Genomic DNA, 21,246 nt, shown 5'->3' with positions numbered 1-21,246 from the left:
GTATGTGATTTTGGGTAATTGGCCCGAGTATCACCTAATCCAATATCCAGCTCAATACACGTCCCATATATTTCAGGTTTCGGGTATGGCTTGAGCCTTCTTACAAGTTGATAATAATAATAATAATAATAATAATAATAAAAAAGTGAGGGTTAATTAAGGGGAGTTTTAGAGACACCATTCCATTATTGCTAAAAAACCCATTAATACGTCCCGTATAGGGTTATACGGGGCATATAAGGTTCCTTATAAGCCCCGTATATTCCTATACGAGACGTATAGAGTCCTGTATAACCCTATAAAGGGCGTATTGAATGTCCCCGGTAGGACCCGTAATTAATTGACAAGTTGAGCATAATTAGCTCCCATCTCTAGATAATTGTCAAGTAAATTCCATGAATGAATCCATGGTGATTGATGAGCATCTGGACAGACTTTCTTTCTGGTCAACAAACACACAACTGTCACACACACACACACACACACACACACACACAATAGAGAGAGAGAGAGATTAGATTAGATTAGTCTACGTACGTACGTAGCTAAATTAATTAAATAATAATAGCTGGACTTTGTTATCGATCATCTTCAACTTCTACTTTTAACTTTAAATCCCCCAATTTCTATCTAAATAACGAAACCCTAGTTTCCACATTTACATCCATTTTTGTTATGTTATGCAGAATTTGAAGTAAGTTAGTTCATTTTTATTATCACTTTCTCATCTCATGCCATAATATGTTAATCCTCCATTGAAGTTTATTTCTCAATTGAGTTAGTTGATGTGGTTTGTTTTACCATTGCTGTAGTAGGTGATCCATGGATAGATTATTGCTGTGAATTTGAAGGTAAATACACACCTGTTTTCGTTACGATTGATCGATTTTAGATCTTATTATTTATACCTGCTCAAGTGAATTTGCTTTCCCTTTTAGTTTAGGTTGCTTATATCATTCATTCTGTTAATTGATAGATGCTGAAGGCTAACTGTTTCTTAGTTTTTTATTATTTGTCTGATGCAATAATATTTTTAAATAGATAATTATATGTAGCAATGTCTAATGCACTCTCTTCCATATGCAGACTTATGTTGTAACTGGTTTGAAATATGAATTTAAGCAACCATAATTTTGATGCAGTGTGATAAAAGAGTTCATAATTGTGGTTGAATTTGAATCTAATGTCGGGAAGTTGGGCTGGGAATCGTGACATTGGCAGCCAATCTGATGATAGTTTTCAATACGAAAGACAACATACAGAGCCTATATATGATGCATTCATATGCCCTCTTTCTAAACAAATTATGAAAGACCCCGTGACAATAGAAAGCGATCAAACCTATGAGCGTGAAGCGATTGAAAGATGGTTCAACGAATGCAAAGAAACTGGGAGAAAGCTTGTTTGCCCCATGACATTAAGAGAGTTAAACACACTGGATATGAATCCAAGTATTGCTTTGAGGAAGACAATTGAAGAATGGAATGCTAGAAACGAAGCTGTTCGGCTTGATATGGCCCGCAAGTCTTTAACTTCTGGCAGTTCTGAAAGTGATATTTTGCAGACTTTAAGGTTTATTCAACAATTTGCTGCAAAAAATGTTTTAAACAAACGTTTCATCCGTAATGCTGACCTCATACCCTCGATAGCTGAGATGCTGAAGAGCACAGTTCGTAAAGTTAGGGTTACAGCTTTGAAAACTCTTAGGATTGTGGTAGAGGATGACAATGATAATAAGGTAACTAAAAAGTTCATATTTGTTGAAACTGTTTGTGTTGTAACGATTTTTGTTATATGTATTGAAATGGGTTGGGTCAAATTACTTTGCAAACACGTTTTTGTCTGTTTTTTAATCTTTTGGTGTAGATTTAATGTGTTATCTCTGGCTATAAAAGAATTATTAGTACAATATAATAATCTGAATTCTGAACTTTAGAATATAAGATTTAGGAGGTTGCACACCTGTAACCTGTAAGCGTTAAAAAGTACACTTTGGGCGACTTTCTATCTGTTTGACCTGCTCCTAGGCCTGCAACCGAACCAAACGAACATGAATGAGGCTTGTTCATGCTAGTTTGTTTAACTTTAGCCGAACAAACATGAATATTTACACAAACGCGTTGTTTGGTTCACGTTCGTTCGTAAGGAAAATAATGTGTTCCTGTTCGTGTTCGTTTATTTTTCGTTCCTTTATATTCTAAAAGAGCACAAATGAACAGACAAACGGACATATATGAACAAACATAGAAACATAAAAATAAAAAAATAAACGAACCTCCCATCGAGCGGTTCACGTATAGTTCACTGAAAGTTCGGTTCGTTTACAGGCCTACATGTTTCTCTTCTACCTTAACTTTTCCATTTGGCCCGTTTGAGACAACTCACGAACCCATTATAATTAAATTAAAATTGTCCCTCTAATTGTAACAAAAACATTTTATTTGTTTCGAAGGAAATAATGGCAGAAGGTGATAAAGTGCGCACGATTGTTAAGTTTTTGAATCACGAGCAGTCAGAAAGGGAAGAAGCCGTCTCATTGCTTTTTGAGCTCTCAAAATCCGAATCTTTGTGTGACAAAATCGGTTCAGTTAATGGAGCAATTCTTATTTTGGTTGGTATGACAAGCAGCAAATCAGAAAGTCCTTTAATTGTTGAAAGAGCTGAAAAAACTCTTGAGAATTTGGAGAAAAATGAGAATAATGTCAGGCAATTGGCTGAAAATGGTAGATTGCAACCTCTTCTGACACTTCTTCTTGAAGGTACTTCTATCTATAATTTCTGCAGTTGTTAAATGTTTATGGTAAATTCTAAGAATGTTATTTTGAAATATGAATCATAAACTGGAAATGGGCTTAGGTGGAAACAGTTAGAGAACCATTGTACTTGACACTTTTATCTGAATTTTTGAGTAGCTCATACTTGCTAAATATAATGTTTACAATGGTTGAAACTGTCAACCTTTAAACAAACTAGGGGTGTGCATGGGTTGGTTCGGATCTGTTTTGGGCTAAAACCGAATCAAAAGCGAAGTTTTGGTTTTAAAAAACTCAAGGTTTTCCGTTTTTGTGTGGGTTTGATTATCGGTCGGTTTTTGGTTTTACATTCTGGGCTTGAACTGTTTGGGCTCAAACCAAATCAAAAGTGAAGTTTCAGTCTTTTGGACTTTTGCTTGGGTTCGGTTATGGGCGAAAAAGATGACCCAAAATAATGAATTTGTGCCTAAAACTTTTGGGCCAAAATTTTTGTTAACCAAATCAAAAGTGAAGTTTCAGTCTTTTGGATTTTTGTGTGGGTTTGGTTATGGGTCGGTTTGGGGTTTTACATATGGGCTTGAACTGTTTGGGCACGAAAAAGATGACCCAAAATAATGAATTTGTGCCTAAAACTCTTGGGCTAAATTTTTTGTTAACCACCTATTTATGAAATTGGGCAAGAAACTTTTGGCCCAAAATAATGAATTTGGGTCATTAATCCGATAACAAAGATTCAAAGTAGTTTGGGTGGGGGAGGGGGGGGGGGGTGTCTACTTCAGTTCGGTTTTGGAGAGTGGCAATACCAAACCTTAATTTTCAGTTTCTAAAGAAACTAAACCAAACAGTTGGTTATTAGTTTTGAGTCAATTATTTCAGTTCGGTTTTGTTGTTTTTTTTGTTTTGGTTCGGTTAATTGATTTAATCCTACCTTAACAATAGAGTTTTGAAAATTTTGTAGTATGAAGAGATTATTTAGAGGTGGCAATTTTCACCAAAATCGTATTGGAGTTATGTTTTTATCTTTTAACGTGTAAAGTAAAATAAGTAGCTGATAAGGGATGGGGGTCAAATGGGTCGAAACATAAAACCTCTCAAATCATTTTATTCACAAAATTAAAGTCTTAATGAAATAATGTAACACCTTTTAACATGCGGATTTGGCAATAAATATCTTTCAGGTTCACCCGAAATCAAAGTGTCAATGGCTTCATACCTCGGTGACCTGGCACTTAGCAACGATGTTAAAGCACATGTAGCAACAACCGTTGGTTCATCATTAATCAACCTAATGAAAAGTAACAACATGCAATCTAGAGAAGCAGCTTTAAAAGCCCTAAATCAAGTTTCTTCATGTGAAGCAAGTGCAAAAGTTTTGGTCAACGAGGGCATACTTTCACCACTAGTGAAAGACCTCTTCGCAGGCCCCACCCAACTCCCAATGCGCCTAAAAGAAGTATCTGCCACAATCCTCGCCAACATAGTCAACTCTGACTTTGACTTTGGCTCCATCCCAGTCAACCCAAGCCACCAAACCTTAGTGTCCGAACCCATAATCCACAACCTACTTCAGTTAATCAGCAACACGGGCCCGTCTATAGAATGCAAACTTCTACAAGTTCTTGTTGGGTTAACGAACGCTCCAACCACAGCCACCGCGGTGGCTGCCGCCATCAAAAGCTTAGGTGCAGCCATAAGTTTGATCCAGTTCATCGAGGCCCCACAAAATGATTTACGTATGGTGTCGATAAAACTTTTACATAACCTCTCGGTCCACATGGGCGAAGAGTTGGCCGATTGCTTATGTGGGCCTGCGGGCCATCTTAGTAGTTTGTTTAGAGTAATCGGCGAAAACATTACGAGCACCGAAGAACAAGCGGCTGCGATCGCGATTGTGGCGGACCTACCCGAAACCAACACCACTCTCACAACACAAATGTTAAACGATGGCGATTTCATAATTGTGGTCTCGAGAATTAAAGTTATTAGGCAAGGTGAAATGAGAAGTAGTCGCTTTGTAACACCATATTTAGAAGGACTCGTGCGGGTGCTATCGAGAGTTACGCTCGTTTTGTCGGAACCGAAAGCTGTTTCGTTTGCCCGTGATTACGACCTAACGGGCTTATTCTCCGAACTCCTTCAAGCAAACGGGCTTGATAACGTGCAAATGACGTCCGCTCTTGCGTTAAAAAACCTTTCAAAAGAGTCGACACACTTGACAAAATTACCCGAACAACCCTCGCCAGGGTTTTGTGGGTCTGTATTTTCTTGTTTGAGTAACCAACCCATGATGACTGGTTTGTGTCGGGTCCACCGTGGGACATGTACGCAACGTGATACTTTTTGTTTAATAGAAGGACATGCGTTGGCCCGTTTAGTAGCTTTATTAGACCATACAAATGATGAAGTAGTTGAAGCATCGTTAATGGCTTTATCGACTTTGTTGGATGACGATGTGAATATTGAAGGGGCGGTGAGTGCTTTATGTGAAACCGAGGGTATAAAACTAATTTTTGAAGTTTTACTTGAAAAGCAAACCGAGAGTTTAAAAACACGGGCGGTTTGGATGGCGGAAAGGCTTTTACGGACCAAAGATATTGCTTCTGAAATCTCGGATGACCCGACCGTGAGCACTGCACTCGTTGATGCATTTAAACATGGCGATTATCAAACCCGACAAATCGCCGAACGGGCCTTGAAACATATTGATAGGATGCCTAACTTTTCAGGTATCTTTTCTAACATGGGGTAGGATGTAAACAATGTATGTTCAAATGGGCCGGGCTGGCTCGGACCCAAAAGGTAAGACCTCAAAAGTTTTGTATTACTGAGACAGGTTCAAACAGGGTATATATGTGGATGTATTTTATGTAGAGTTAGGGGGTGTTGTATTAACTAGATGGAGTCAAATTGTGTGGGTTCTGTGTATCTGTGGATTTGTTCAATTCTTGATTGAACACAATAAAGATTGTTGTCTATTTATTATTTTTGATTCAATCAAGCTTTAGATGTGAAAAAGGACAAAATGGGTATTTAGAAAGATTGAATAACTGTTCAAAATAAATTTTTTTTCTTAACATGTATCAAATCAAACAACAAATACAATGTTCATTATGTCTTACTAGTTATTATATTCCACTCTTTGAACAATAACAATTTATATGGCCAAATTGAATAAAGAAAACATTACATACTCTTGGTTCCCAACTGTCACAACCGCACAACCACCAGCAATTTAGTCGCACACGAACTCGCATCCAATTCATGAGCCACTTGGTTTCTTGAAACATGAACCCAGTTCTTTGACCCACCAGAAACATCAAACATGGTCAAGAAATCCAGCACCTGCCCAAAAATCTTGAACATTTCAACCCCAAAAATCAAGTTTTTGTCACCAACAAATGTTGTGTTCCAGTCCATAGGTGCATCAGGATGTGTACACACTTCTACCCACTTGAGATACACAAGATCAAACTCCCATAACTTCCTAACCGCTTTGTTTCTCCTCCCGATTTGCCCGTCACCTTCGCACCAAGAAACTGATACCATAAACAACCGGTTTTCACATGAAATAATATTTGGGTGGTACTCGTGTACGTGTGGCGGTAATGTGGTTGTTTGGATTCTAAACCAATAACCCCGGTCTATATCATATGCTGCAAGGTTATTGGTTTCTGAGTACACATAAAACAACCCGTTACAGAACGTTCCTGAACACACGACCCCAAAATCAACGGGTAATCTTTGGATTTCGGTCCATTTATTCGACAAAGAATCATAAATTTCACATGAATCTAACGGTTCATCCCATGACCCAACACCACCTAGAGCAATTATTAAGAACCTTTTAGAATCTTTCCCACTCGGGTTCTTGTTTTTCGGTTTAAATGATACCTCAGGCTCATCAAACGAGTATCTTAGTTGACGCCTAACCGAAAGCCGATGCGGGTCCTCGTAAACATGTGATACTCCATTGGTTCGTGTTCTGGTCAAACGTCGGTCTTGTCGAGTATGTTGACTTTTGACTGTCAAACTCTCGGAGTTGATTTCACATACGCCAAGAACTGGTTTTGACCTCGCGTGTTTCATGGATGCGACTTTATGCCACGAGTTTGTTAACGGGCTAAACACCAAAACGCCTTTGTGGGTCTTAACCGAACTTCGGTCAACTTTACCAAAATTGGTCAAACTAGAACAACCTCCAATAATGTATACATTTTCTTGAACACTAACAACCGAAAACAAGAACCGCCCTTTAATAACATCCGAACCGATCGTGTGCCATTTGTTCGATAAAACATCAAACACGTGTAATTCCCGTGAGCAAAATCCAGATTTGACCGCCCCGAAAAGAAACAACCACGGGCTCTGATAAAGCCCGTTACGCCTCATTTGCAAAAACCGAGGAGTGGTGGTTAAAACCCGCCATTTTTTGCATACTAAGCGGGCCTTCATGAGACTAGTCAACGGGAGCCGAACCAAACACATTTCCACAATATCATCCGGAAGAAACACGTGCACAGTTTCGGGTTCCGGAACCTTCCGGATGTTTCTCTTCCGGAATCTTTCTATAAAACCAAGCCTGCTTACTGGCTTATACCCTTTTCCAGCTTCAATGGAACTTGAAGAACGCCTTCGACAACCAATTTCATTAAACTCATCACTGGCGGTTGCGCCAACTTTGCACCCGCCACCGCGCGTGTATAAAGTTGGACACCTCAGCGAAATCCCATTTGGATCGTCTTCTTTTCTTTTTAACTTTTGGCTTAGGCTTCTGACCAAACGTTTCGATACGCTTAGGACCTCAAATTCTTGATGAAGTGATGTTTCGCCCTTTGAATTTTTGGTTATCATCTTGTGTTCTTAATATAAAACCTGTCATATGATGCAAAAACATAACATGAATCTAACATGAAACTCACAGGGTAGTGTTTATCTAAACGGGCTCGTGTCAGCTTTGGTTCGAGCCCAAACATGTTTAGCTAAACCGGTTGTTTTCGGTTGGCTTGTTAGGTCCGTAAGTTGACCTGTTTAACCATTTAATTTTTTGCTAAACTTTTTTCTGAATATATTTGATGAGATAACTTAAATTTACCATTTGTTTTTTTAATTGTAAATTTAGCAATAAAAATTAATATTTCGAGTTAAACAGGTCATTTTCGTGCCATCCCATCACGTCAGAAAAATCAAACTAAATTTCGGGTTAAACAGATCGTGTGCGTGTGAACCCGCAAAATCTTGTGATGAGTTCGACCCGCCAACCCATGAACACGAGCCAGTTTATCGGGTTTCCTTAATTTTTACATATTTCTAGTCCTCAAATTTAAAATTTTCCTGCTAACTTTTGCAGTTTTATTATTAATTTAGCTTTAATCAAACTGGGATTCAACCATTTTAAAAATCAGAATTTGTTCACAAACCCTTGTTAAAAAATTGGGGATAAACCCTAATGAGCAACCCACATAAACACACACCCAACAACTTAATTCAAACAAATATACCACACCATCAATGCACTAAACTCAAAATATACATTTGGGCAAGAATACACAAGATAATGTGTAAATTGATGAAATTAATAAAAAATTAAGAACAAAACTGACCTGATCAAAGTATGCACCAATTCCGATTCAAGATTCTTAATCTTAATAAAGACAGAATTAAAAGAAAAAACATAAACTTGTTGGATAGAATTGAAGTGAGGTGATATTGCAAATGGGAGTGAATGAATCTTGAAGTGGCAAATAATGAAAATGAGATGAAATTATTTATTTTGGATTGGTTTTGGTAAAGCTTAAAAGGGAAAGAAAAGAAAATAAAGAAGGAAATTTGAACTTTTCTTTTTTGGTTCATTATTTATTAATCAATAAATCATATGCCAAAGTGTCGGTATGAATCTCGAGCTCATCCGGGTTTTTGTCTTATCGTGTGTTACGTCAGAGAATTCTATTCTTGTGGTGATATAACGATTGTCAAGTGTCAGATAGCGGTATGGTTTCCTGAAAGAAAGCCAAGCCAAACTCTAAAGTCAGTGTGAACACGGTTAACAAAACTATAGTCTGATAAGAGTAAATAAATGAATTTAATATTATACCAAAGAATCATGCCTAGGGGTGGAAGTTGGAGCATTTATTTCTGTCACCTTTCCTTTTCTGTGTATAATTCAATTGAATTTAATATTATACCAAAGAAAATTGATGCATATTAAATAAGTTGGTTGTCAAGTATTTGAATCTCTATTAAGATGCAAGCAGAATAGTTATCTGGATTTAGAAGTATTTTTGCCGTTCAGAAAATATAATATAAAATACATCAAGCGTTAACAATAAGTATTTGTTTTCTTATTAAAACCTAAAACTTGTATTGAATCGAATTTCAAAGTTGAAACAGAATTCAGTATCGGAATTTTTAAATCGGGTTCGCAATTAACTTTTTCAAATGAGGTTTTGAGTTTCGATTGAGTTTGATTTTGTGAGTTATCATAGAAATTGATTCGAAGTAAATTATATGTATATATTTGTTGTATTTGTTTAATCTGTTAGAAATTAGTTTAAATTATCAGGCTGCTTCAATTTTGAAATAGCCTTGTTCAATAAGTATATATCAAATTGCAGGTTTCACTTTTATACTTCATATTAGTTACACAGATCATTCTTTATGGAAAAAAATATACATTGCAGTTATGTATATGCAATAATTAAAACAAAAACTAGTTTAAAAAAAAAAAAAAAACCAATTAGTACAAGTGTACAACCATGTCTAACTTGAAACTAGTTTTAAACCCGGTGGACGGGTTGTTTAATGTCATAATAATATTACATATATCATTAATGATTGCTACAAAACAATCATCAAAGATGTAAAAAAAAAGGTATTTATTTATCAACTTCATTTTTTTTCCAATGATCCGATTTTAGTTGATTGCTACGAAACAAAAATACAAAAGATGACGAGACCGTATTGGTACTGTGCGTATATTTGTGCATCCTCATGTGACATTGGAGCCGCCTCATTTAAAGGTCTAGCCACATGTAAAAAACATTAACCAAATAAGAACTAAATTTAATAACAAATATAAATATGTCCCTGGCTCTTTTCACAATTAAGTTATTAAAATAATAATAAAAGTAATACTATACCATTACACATGATATTAAAGAACACTCACATCAGCTACCATATGAGGGTCCAGGAGGGGCAATTTCCCTACACTCATTGCACGGCCAAATATCCAAGCATGTTCTCCTTGAACCTCTATTATATATACTACCTCAGTCCTAGATGCCCTTCTAAGACTTGCACACTGCATCACAAATTTCCATCCAACTCACCTGTATAATTATTATTGCTTTACATTTCAAATAACAAACTAAATGCACAAATTCACAAAACTAAGAATAAAGGCAGAGTTCTTGTTATCCAAATATAAACGCATGATCACACATAGTCATACCTTGAGGGTCAATTGTTAAGGTTCACGGGTCTTTTAACTCATCTTCGTTTTTTAATCAATCTTGTTAATAAATTCAATTAATTTAAAAAAAAAAAATCCAACAGTCAAACCTCATGAATACACCTCAAGACTCAAGAGAACTGTTTTAGATTTTTTATAAAAGTCTAGTTTTGCGAATACATGAATAGCTATTTTTTTTCTTAATATTGAAAAAAATATATCTTTGTCTGGCAATTGATTTGTTAGTTGCTATGTTTAGCATTTAATAATCCATGACAAAAGTACCTTTGCTATGAAAATGTCAGTAGAAAACTCCGTCTTTTAACAAATATGTGATTTGCAATCCGAAGAAAAAGAGTATCATCAAGACCTAAAAGCATACAATTGAAGGTTAAATCCAAATTGCAAAATATGACACTATTAAGATAATGGCATAAATTAAAGTCTTACCAAAATGAAGACATTCATATTTCGATCATGGGATCTGTTTCTAGTAAATTTTCCATATTCCATTTTGTATGGACCTGCAAGACAAACTATTTCAAGTTTAAAACTGATGACTATAACAATTGTTAGTGTTAATCATGCATCAAATTGAAAGTAGGTCAACGAAATATTTAAAATTGGAAGGAATTGCAAACGAAAAACGTCTAATAGTAGAAGCCAAATTTTATGTGGTTGGTTCAGATTGCAAACGCTAACTGGAAACTGGAATTTTGTTTTTCACCTTGCGTGTTGTTGGATCGATTAACAGGGGCATTGATTCTTTCTTCCAGGCATAGTCACTGTTGGGTGCTGCTTTGCAATGAAAGAAGAAGCATAAATCAAAATCCAATACACAAATCACACATGGTAATTGATTAAATCAAATAAAGAGACGCGAGTTCTTTACTGCCCCTTGGGTATTTTTTCTACTAAATACTGTGACATTGTTGCAATTTAACCAAGAACCCTCAATTCAAAAACAATTAGACTAAAACATAATATTGACTGATGACGAACTCTTGAGTTCATTTTAAACATTATTGGTACACGTAAACACGCATAATAATCGAATGATTGGTAGTAAATAATGAAATCTTAAGATGGATAAATAGCTTAGCTCCTTATCTTTATTGTTTAGTGTAGGTAGATCGATATGAACTTGAGAAGCATGCTAACTGTACAATATTCCAGCAAATCAAACAGCATCATTACCTTTAATCTCAAAAACCTGCATTGCATATATAAACACTTATTATTTTGAAATCACAAGTCTAGTAAATACACGTATACAATATCAACCTTAACTGTAAAAGGAAAAAAAAAACAGAATTCTGTATCATATCATCAGACAGATATATATTCATCCAACATACCCTTCAATTCTTTGATGATTTTGGAATAAAGCAGTTCAAAATGTTGGGAATCCCGAGTCGGCCCGTGGCTTGGTGCGTGGGGCGGCTAGGATATTAACTTGGCGTGCAAGTTAATGATTAAATAATATTAATCAATTTATGGATGATTATCTAGTTTCTTATTTGATGCATGTTAGGAAGATGATTATTAAGGAATTGATTAATTAGAATCCCGGTTATAGTGTAACGTGTTAGGTTAGCTATAAATACTGTGTTTAGGGTATGGGACAACTTGTATCAAGTTTTTGAGTCAGATTTCTTGATCAATAAAGTTTGGGTGTTAGCCAAATATTGTTTCGTTGTTCTCGTTCATAACGCGTTGATTACCATAATTGGTATCAGAGCGATACAAAATCAGTCGGGCCTGTGTAATCAGAAGGAAGGAGAAGCCTGTGTGACCTGGGGTTACTCCGATCGGAACAAGCAAATTGAGCAACGATCCCGCAATCAGAAATTTTGCCGTCCGCGACCAAGGGACTGCAAGATAAGCAAACGAATCATCCCTTCATATATTAAATCATGAAATAAGTAAAAAAAATAGATGGCTTGTCTTTTTGTGGATTTAATTTAAGCCACGTTCTTTTGATCATTACATATCAATTGTTGAATTGCTATATTGAATTAATTATTATCAAAAGAGAGCAGCGTGGGGTTTGAGTTTTTCAAACTCAAATTAATTAAATAGTCTCTGCATTAGGGACATCAAGTACGTGAGCAAACCAGCATCGACATTATCAGCCGTGAGTGTTGTGCCGGATAAAACTGCTACATAACCAGTAACCTATTATCGAACCAGACGTAGGTTAACGATGAGTGATCAATCGGCCAAGGAAACGAACACGAATCTGAACTCGTTTCAATGTCCGAAACTAACAACAACGAATTACACGGTTTGGGCTATGCATATGCGCGTGCTGATGAATGTGCATGGCGTGTGGGATACGATCGATCCGGGTAACGGCGAGGTAAAACAAAACAATATTGCGATCGCCTTGATTTTTCAGTCGATCCCCGAAGCACAGATTTTACAAGTCGGTAATCTGCGCACGGCGAAAGAGATATGGGAAGCGTTAAAGACCCGACATCTAGGTGCTGAACGGGTGAAGGAGGCGAAGCTCCAAACCCTAACGTCAGAGTTCGACGGGTTGAAGATGAAATAAACAGGGACGATTGATGAGTATGCAACCATGTTATCGAGTTACTCGTCAAAAGTCACCACGCTCGGAGAGAGATTTTCGGAAGAAAAGATGGTAAAAAAGTTCCTTACGAGCCTTTCGAGACGCTTTATTCATATTGTGGCATCACTTGAGCAAGTTTTAGATTTAAAGACGGTTGGGTTTGATGATGTGGTGGGTCGATTAAAAGCCTATATAACGAGAGGATAAAAGAAGATAATCTTCAAACCGAGAGTAGTCAAGGTCAGTTAATGTTCACTAAATCTAATTCGAGCAGGGGTCGAGGTCGAGGATCCTATGCTTCTAGAGGACGGGGACGCGGTCGAGATGATAACAAGAAACATGTTGATAAGAAAGGAAAAGGTATGGGACGAGATTTATCACACATTAAATGTTACAGGTGTGATGAATTCGGACACTTTGTCTCAAGGTGCCCCGACCGGTTTCGAAAAGATGAAGAAGCAAATCTGAACCGAACGGACGAGCGTGAACCAAAAGCTCTTGATGCCTCGTTTTTCATGATGGAAGGTGTCCGGGAAACCGTATACCTTAACGAAGATCAAGTAATTCCAACAAAGTACGATACCGATTCGGGTGAGGTCGACATGTGGCACTTAGATAATGGTGCAACTAACCATATGACGGGGAACCGTGAATATTTTTTGGAATTAAACGAACAGATAGTCGGACGAGTAAGGTTCGGGGATGGTTCGTGTGTATCGATCAAAGGGAAGGGTTCAATTGTTTTTAAAGGTAAAAGTGGAGAACATATATTGATGACCGATATTTATTATAATCCTGGTCTGCAGTGTAATGTGATTAGCTTGGGTCAAGCAACCGCGTCGGATTGTGATATATGGATGAGGAGTAACTACTTAACGATGCACGATAGTAGTGGAAGGTTACTAATGAAAGTCACGAGGAACGCCAAGATGCTTTATAAAATCCGACTAAATGTTGGGAACCCAACTTGTTTGAAAACAAAGTTACTTGGTATGTTCTCAGGTGTTTACAAGCCAATCGATTTCGGGTCTGGACTAGTGAAACCGAACCCAGCCCAAACGAACAGCAGCAATAGCGACAGCTTTGGTTCTAACAGCAGCAATAGCGACAAGTCTGATACAAACTGCAGCAATAGCGACGATGAAACTCTCGCAAACAGCAACAACAGCGACAAAACTGTCGCTACCAGTAAAGAATCTGTCGCTAACTGCAATAACAGCAATGAAACTGTCGCTAACAGCACAATTCCTGTCGCAAACTGCAGTAAGGTAGCCATGAATAATGTTGTGCAAACCCCGGTTAAACGTTCTACTTGTCCTTTGATCTTACCCGATAATATTGGTGATCACGAGTTAAATTCCAATGAAGAACTCGAAGAACTGCTAGTGTTATTGAATGATGAATTGAGTAGTTTTGATGAAGTGAAATCGAAACCCGAGTGGATGAAAGTGATGCGAGCCGAGATCAATTCAATCGAGAAAAAGAAAACGCGGAGTTTAACGGGGTTACCAAAAGGAGTTAAACCAACCGGTTTAAAACGGGTATTCAAAGTAAAACAGAATTCGATAAACAAACACAAGGCGACGCTTGTGGAGAAAGGATACGTGCAACATCCCGGGATTGACTATGATGAAGTGTTCCCCCCGGAAGCACAAATAGAGAAGATAAAGATATTAGTTGCTCTCGTGCGGATTAAATTCAAGGAGATGCAAGCTTTTCAAAAGTCGGAAGATCTCCCATGTACGACTCAGAAATTCAGGGGGTGATTATTGGGAATTCCCGATTCGGCCCGTAGATTGGTGTGTGGGGCGGCTAGGATATTAACTTGGCGTGCAAGTTAATGATTAAATAATATTAATCAATTTATGGATGATTATCTAGTTTCCTATTTGATGCATGTTAGGAAGATGATTATTATGGAATTGATTAATTAGAATCCCGGTTATAGTGTAACATGTTAGGTTAGCTATAAATACCGTGTTTAGGGTATGGAACAACTTGTATCAAGTTTTTGAGTCAGATTTCTTGATCAATAAAGTTTGGGTGTTAGCCAAATATTGTTTCGTTGTTCTCGTTCATAATGCGTTGATTACCATAGAAAATTACGCATTGGGTTGGAAACAAAGTAGCGAAGGAAGTGCAGAACGGTCGATTGGACAACGTGGATGATAGATTGGGGGTTGATGGTCGATTATGCAGCGGTGATGTCCGATTAAGTGGTGAAGATGGAAGAGGAGATATCAGCCGCTAAACTGTCGGGAAGCTTAATCTGTCGAAGCTAAAACTATCATAAAAACAACCACACATAATTTACTAAAACTGTCGAGGAGGGACGTGGGAGAAAACAAGGGGAGGGAGCTAAAACTGTAGGACTTTGAAAACTGCCATCAACCTCTCCTTCTAGAAGGAATATTTAGAGTTTGAAGGGTCCAGATTTCATTTGAGATTGATCTAATGGTTAAAATTCATCTAAATGTTGGTTACTTGCACGGGAAACAATATACTATATAATTGGTAAAAGACAATTTGCAGGCACCCCACCTATTCGACTTGTTTTCAAAATTATTATTATCTATTTAAACCATTACCTGATTTGTTCATTTTACCACCTTCACAACAATAGTTCGTTTGGTGGTAACTGGTAACTATTATGTCACCACTCATTCATGAAACAATTAGTTTGAATGTCATTTTTACTAGGTGTATTAGATCATTCACCGCTAATCGCATCACATTGTACCATTTGTATCAAAATAAGCGACCGCTTTAGACCCTTAAATATTTGACCACATGTCACCACATGTACCGAAATAAGCAAGTGTATGTCTAAAAGTTAATATAACAAGAAAAACAAAGTGTGTGATAAAAGCTAAAGATGAATATAAGAGGTGAAAAATGTCTAAATCATGTGTTTAGAGTCTTATATGGTTTAGACATAATATATGACTATGACACTTTATAGCAAGCTCAAGGAGAAGAAAATATTATGAACAAGATAGAGATAATTAATCTTCGAAAACTTTGCACTCTTTTTCGTCAGGATTCGTCTTGCAGTAATCCTCCAACGGATCTCCGCTTCCCGTGGTGGCAGTCCCTGGCCATTTAGCAGCCACTAGATGCGCCAAGTCAACCACACGTTGACTACAATCGAAAAAGTAACACACATTAGCTTCTTTCGAGAATTTTAAAAAAATATAGGAAAATCTAAAAACCAAATGTCTTTTGAAGCATACCTGTATCCCCACTCGTTATCGTACCAAGCAACAACCTTAACCATATCATCACCCATGACCATGGTCAACGACGCGTCAATAGTGGATGAAACATCAGAGCATCTAAAGTCAACCGACACAAGTGGCTCGTCACAAACCGACAAGATTCCATTCAATGGCCCATCGGCCGCTTTCCTAAAAGCAGCATTTACATCATCGGCTGTTAAACCCTTCTTACCAACGTTGACTACAAGGTCAACGACCGAGACATTAGGTGTTGGAACACGAAGTGCTATTCCGTTGAGCTTGCCCTTAAGTTGGGGCAGGACCAAAGACACGGCCTTGGCAGCGCCTGTGCTTGTCGGGACTATGTTGAGTGCTGCCGCTCGAGCCCTCCTCAAGTCCCTGTGTGAAGCATCCAATAGCCTCTGTATAAGGCACAAATGAACGAACGTGAATACATGTTTTGTTTGTTCATTTATGTTTATGAACGTTCTTTCATTTAAATTTGTTTATGTCCATTATGTAACCTTTATTTGTGTTAGTTAACCCTTGTTTAAGTTCGTCCATTAATATAGTCATTTTAATTTTTTGACTCATTACAACTTAGTATAGTTTTGATAACTTTTTTGGCCTAACATATTGTTTTCCACAATACTTTTAACTACCTGTAGCTCAGTTATGTTCGTTCATTTATATTCAGCTATGTTCATTCGTTTACGTTCGTGAACTTTTCGTTTATACTGTTAACAAACGAACCATAAACGAAACGAACGGACAAAAATACCTTGTTCCTTTGCTTGTTCATGTTCGATTGCTTATTTGTATACAGTTAAATGAACGAACACAAAATGCTACGTTCGTGTTCGTTCAGCTCGTTTACAAGCCTGAGTAAATAGGATACTTTGTGCTTTATTAGAAAAACTCGATGTACCTGATCACCAGTGTAGGAGTGAGTTGTAGTCATTGTTCCCTTCACAATGTCTATAAATAAATACAAAATAAAGTTTTAACTTTTACAATAAAAAAGTTGTACATAAATAAGTAACCAGTTATATATGCTTACTGAATTCTTCATCCAAGATCTTCACAAAAGGGGCTAAGCAGTTGGTAGTGCAAGACGCGTTGCTGCACGAATAATATTATTTCACAAATTTAAATTCGACAAGTGAAATCATGTGTATAAGATTAATATAAAAAGTTGCATAAAATTAAAGTACCTAACAATGTTGGCAACATCATGATCATAGTCCTTCTCGTTAACACCAACAACATATGTTGGAATGTCTGCACCTTTTGCAGGTGCGGTAATGATGACCTTCTTGGCACCGGCTTGGATGTGCTTGCCCGCTCCTGGCCCGTCCACAAACACCCCGGTTCCCTAGTCATCACATACGATATTAGCCGAACTTTTAAGTGAGTTAAACATGTTAAACCGAGCATTACACGTTTATTTAAGCAACTCAAACCAAACACGACCAATATATTAAGCCTGACAATTTTTGACACAGACCTGTTAACACGACACATATGTTTTGATTTGAGATTAACAGGTTTCATAAAACACAATCAAAATCATGTCTAAACAGGTCTTAACCTGGTTAGACCCAGTTATACGGTATAACTTATACATATTTATTTATAAATTTATATATATATATATATGTTATTTGTTAATTAAGACTTTATGAACTTTAAAAACTGAAAAGGAATGTTGGTGATGTATTTATTTTATCTTGTTGTTTGTTAAGTATATAATTGTATTAAATATTTTGGGTCATGTCATGTCGTGTAACACATTTATAAACTGGTTTGTGTTCATGTTAAACACTCGTCATGTGTTGTCTAACATGTGTAACATGTTTGGACCTGTGTTACCAAACATCCAGGCCTATAGTACATGACAACCTAAAACCTAATTATTTTCATGTTTTGACCGACCATTAAGAAACAAGACATACCTCGATAACAATATCAATGCCGAGTTCAGCCCACGGAAGCTTAAGTGGGTCCCGGCTCGAAACAACCTTAATCAGTTTCTCGTCAACACTAATTGTCTCGTTATCAACAATCTTAACATCGGCTTTGAAGGTACCCAACATGGAGTCATATTTTAGCAAGTGAGAAGCCTACACAAATTGCAATTCAAATAATTAATCTTTTGACAGTACTTTGCATTGACTATTGTAAGGTTGACTTACATTCTTGACACCACCACTGTCGTTGACCACCACCACCTCTAGCGGTGAGTCTTTCCGGCCGTGCCAGCACCGGAGAAAGTTGCGGCCAATTCTTCCGAATCCGTTGATTGCTACTTTCAATTTTGCAACGGTTTCTACCTTAACACTAGCTGATCCTGACACTGCAGCCTGATTAACAACCGTTGTTAGCATCATCATCCCTTACATATACATATACCGGAAAAGGTTTAAACGTAACACAAAGGCTGTTAACATGCGAATGCACGAAATATTAAATATGCGTTAACATATTAATTTGTGTAGTTATTTTTATATGTTGTGCGCAATTAATTATATATATATATGTTACGCAATTATCAAACCTTATGTGTAAGTAGTAATTATTGTGTGTAATATATGTTAAACTTTGCACATTAATTCTGCTTTCTATGTTAACTCACCCCTATATATATATATATATATGCGTATATCTATACGGCTATACCTGTACATACATACACACATACACGTATAGACGTGTGTATGAGAGAGAATGAGTACCTTGGTGGTAAATTGGGCGGAGACGGCATCGAAGAAGGACGAGTCCTTGACATACTTGCCGAAGGTCACGCTGCCGCTGGATCGTAGGCCAGAGAATTCCGCAACTTCCAATCTCTGCAAATTAATTATACCATTACGGAAAATGAGTGAAACCACATACTGATAGCGAAAACATGAAAAATGAGAATCGAACCTTGACGGAGCACTGAGAAGGGAAGGAGGTGGGGAGAGAGGTTTTGGAGGGAAGGCGAGTGACTGCGGGGACTCTGGTGGAAGCCAGAGCTGCATTGGAAGCCATGGTTGCAACTAATTAAAACTCAGAGGTGTATATCGATTCTTCACCTTATATATATATATGTGTGTGTGTGTGTGTTTGAATTAAGTTATGGGGTTGAGAATTTGGACAAGGATTGAGTGGCGGGAAAAATTAATAGATAAGAATAAGATGATGTTTCCAATATTATCCATCAGCCAACCAAACTGCCAAAATTCTCCACCACAATATCATCCTCTTTATGCACGTTATGGGTTAATTGTGACATGGAGTCGTATAGCAACATAAGTGAAGCATCACCCGACCCGAACCGACCCAGTATCTAATCATGTGTCTGAATCCGACCCTACAAACTATTACAATTATGTACAGTCAATTTTTTATTTAGCGGCCAACTATACTGCTTCTAAATTATTTCGTATTTTTTTTAAAACAGCATCATGCTAAAGGATTGAACATGTTTATTGATGTATATGTTTAATAGTTTTGGTTCGAATTAAACGGTTGCATAATCATCAAGTTACAGATAACTTAAACATATAATTGTGCTACAAGTACTACAATATTTAGATAAAATTATAACTCATTGTGTCTCTATCTCTAATTGTTTTCATCTTTACATGTAATTGTTGGCTATATATATACAACCAGTAATCAATAGAAATAAATAATGTAGCCAAATTACACCAATGTTTATATAGTATCAAGAGCCAAGTAAACTCAAAACGAGTCCAATCCATTCCCCTGCCTTCATTTTTGGACACCTTATCAAATCGCTAGCACCTCCACTGCCATCGTCCATTGCACAGATCCTTCACACTTCTTGATCAAGCCCACAACGATGATCAGTGTGACTAATTTTTTGCAGGGCAATTAGTTTCATAACTAGAGTAATTAATTTTATTAATTAATATAGTAACTATTGTATAGCTAGAGTAATAATTATTTTAAAAGCAGACTAATCAAGTTGAGACATTTACCATAATGCCACCCCCACCTTTTGTTGATTCATTTGATTCGTAGACTTCGTATGATAAATCTATTTGTGGGTTAACTCTTCGCTACATATTTATATATTAAAAGTATAAATAGTGTTATCAATATGTGTAGAAATTATAGATTTAACCAAAAGTGTCCCCATAAATGAATGCTCCAATACACAAATCTCATCATGATCTTAAAAGTAATCAAAATTAGTTGGATTTAAATATGTTTAATTATCAAATACCAATGACAGTGATGAATGATCAATATGACTAATTACCTCAAGAATATTGTTAGTTTTTTAGTTATCTCAAGATTCTTGTTAGTTTATTTAGTTATATATACATCGTATGATTTAAATTGCACAAACCTTATTAAACTTGTAATTAAGTTCATTAGTTTATAACAATAGATTTAAGTTATGTTTAATTTTGTAATGATGGTGATGATAATGAAGTAAAACATAAAGATACATAAAATATGAATGGATTATATGAACATAAAAAACTTTGAATAAAGAATGAAGATGTTTTATAAAATTATATGAACTACAGGTTGGCCACAACCTACATGTATGTGAGATTAAACACAATAAAAGTGTGTTTTTTTTGGCTTTATGCTGTCTCATGTAGGCAACTTTTGATCTTTGATAATTATGCATGCTTTTCCTTCATTATTAAAAAACTTGAATTTGCATAAAATGTGAAGTTTTATCTTTGTAGAGAAAAATAAAAAAAATAAGATAAGCTCGAGCTTTATAAGAAATAAAATGAAAGGTGACACCAAATAGACAATTTTTTTAATAGAACTTTCCTCAAAGAAAGTAATTATTTTTAAAGTGTCTCATATAACTAAAACATTCATAGTTTTTTCATGTTTTTGGGACAACTTTATAAAATAGTAATCAAGTTTTAAGTTTGTTCCAATTAAGTCACTCATATTTTATTTTGTCTCAATTAGGTCACTCAACTTTCAATTTTGTCTTAATTAGGTCACTCAACTTTCAATGTGTCTCAATTAGGTCACTCAACTTTCAATTTCAGCTCAATTAGGTCACTCAACTTTTTTAATAAATGTTCTAATACTATATTTTTTACCTTCATATTATGTGTCTTTAAATAACTTAAACGTCATTAAAGCCATTTTTTTATTTTTTATCAGTAAATGCATCAATTACGATAATATAGTAGTCGTCCCTCTCGTTTTACAACACAAATTAAAATTTAAGTTACCTAATTGAGACAAAATGAAAGTTGA

The 21,246-nt window shown here is 36.4% G+C and overlaps 2 protein-coding genes and 1 pseudogene across 2 annotated transcripts; 1 reads left to right on the top strand and 2 right to left on the bottom strand.

Moving 5' to 3' along the window:
• The first annotated feature begins 1,183 nt into the window (after positions 1–1,183).
• On the top strand, positions 1,184–5,591 carry LOC143619977 (U-box domain-containing protein 44-like). The gene is made up of 3 exons (XM_077091787.1): positions 1,184–1,738; positions 2,453–2,759; positions 3,932–5,591. The coding sequence occupies exons 1-3, from the start codon at positions 1,184–1,186 to the stop codon at positions 5,500–5,502; spliced, it is 2,433 nt and encodes an 810-aa protein (XP_076947902.1). The 3' UTR covers positions 5,503–5,591.
• Positions 5,592–5,932: 341 nt separating this feature from the next.
• LOC143619853 (F-box/kelch-repeat protein At5g42360 pseudogene) lies at positions 5,933–7,622 on the bottom strand (annotated as a pseudogene).
• An 8,016-nt stretch (positions 7,623–15,638) lies between these two features.
• Positions 15,639–19,079, bottom strand: LOC143619975 (glyceraldehyde-3-phosphate dehydrogenase B, chloroplastic-like). Its single transcript, XM_077091786.1, has 9 exons — positions 18,925–19,079; positions 18,732–18,845; positions 18,192–18,359; positions 17,952–18,119; positions 17,211–17,371; positions 17,057–17,118; positions 16,925–16,974; positions 16,012–16,418; positions 15,639–15,919 (listed from the first exon to the last, which is right to left on the bottom strand). The coding sequence occupies exons 1-9, from the start codon at positions 19,027–19,029 to the stop codon at positions 15,784–15,786; spliced, it is 1,371 nt and encodes a 456-aa protein (XP_076947901.1). The 5' UTR covers positions 19,030–19,079; the 3' UTR covers positions 15,639–15,783.
• Positions 19,080–21,246: the final 2,167 nt, after the last annotated feature.

This window comes from Bidens hawaiensis, unplaced genomic scaffold (assembly GCF_021521415.1).
Source record: "Bidens hawaiensis isolate Kalapana, Puna unplaced genomic scaffold, B.hawaiensis_p1.1 tig00002525_1, whole genome shotgun sequence".
Classification (NCBI taxonomy): Eukaryota; Viridiplantae; Streptophyta; class Magnoliopsida; order Asterales; family Asteraceae; genus Bidens; species Bidens hawaiensis.
The sequence above is the reverse complement of the archived record's forward strand: the minus strand, read 5'-3'. Positions and strand labels throughout refer to the sequence as shown.

What these genes read in the sequence shown, in the direction of transcription:
- LOC143619977 (XM_077091787.1), top strand. Translation starts at nt 1,184, where the DNA reads ATGTCGGGAAGTTGGGCTGGGAATCGTGACATTGGCAGCCAATCTGAT. An exon ending in AGGATGACAATGATAATAAG is followed by an intron (nt 1,739 to 2,452) that starts GTAACTAAAAAG and finishes TTTGTTTCGAAG; the next exon opens with GAAATAATGGCAGAAGGTGA. An exon ending in TCTGACACTTCTTCTTGAAG is followed by an intron (nt 2,760 to 3,931) that starts GTACTTCTATCT and finishes AATATCTTTCAG; the next exon opens with GTTCACCCGAAATCAAAGTG.
- LOC143619975 (XM_077091786.1), bottom strand. Translation starts at nt 19,029, where the DNA reads ATGGCTTCCAATGCAGCTCTGGCTTCCACCAGAGTCCCCGCAGTCACT. An exon ending in CCGCCCAATTTACCACCAAG is followed by an intron (nt 18,360 to 18,731) that starts GTACTCATTCTC and finishes GTTGTTAATCAG; the next exon opens with GCTGCAGTGTCAGGATCAGC. An exon ending in GCATTGATATTGTTATCGAG is followed by an intron (nt 17,372 to 17,951) that starts GTATGTCTTGTT and finishes TGTGATGACTAG; the next exon opens with GGAACCGGGGTGTTTGTGGA.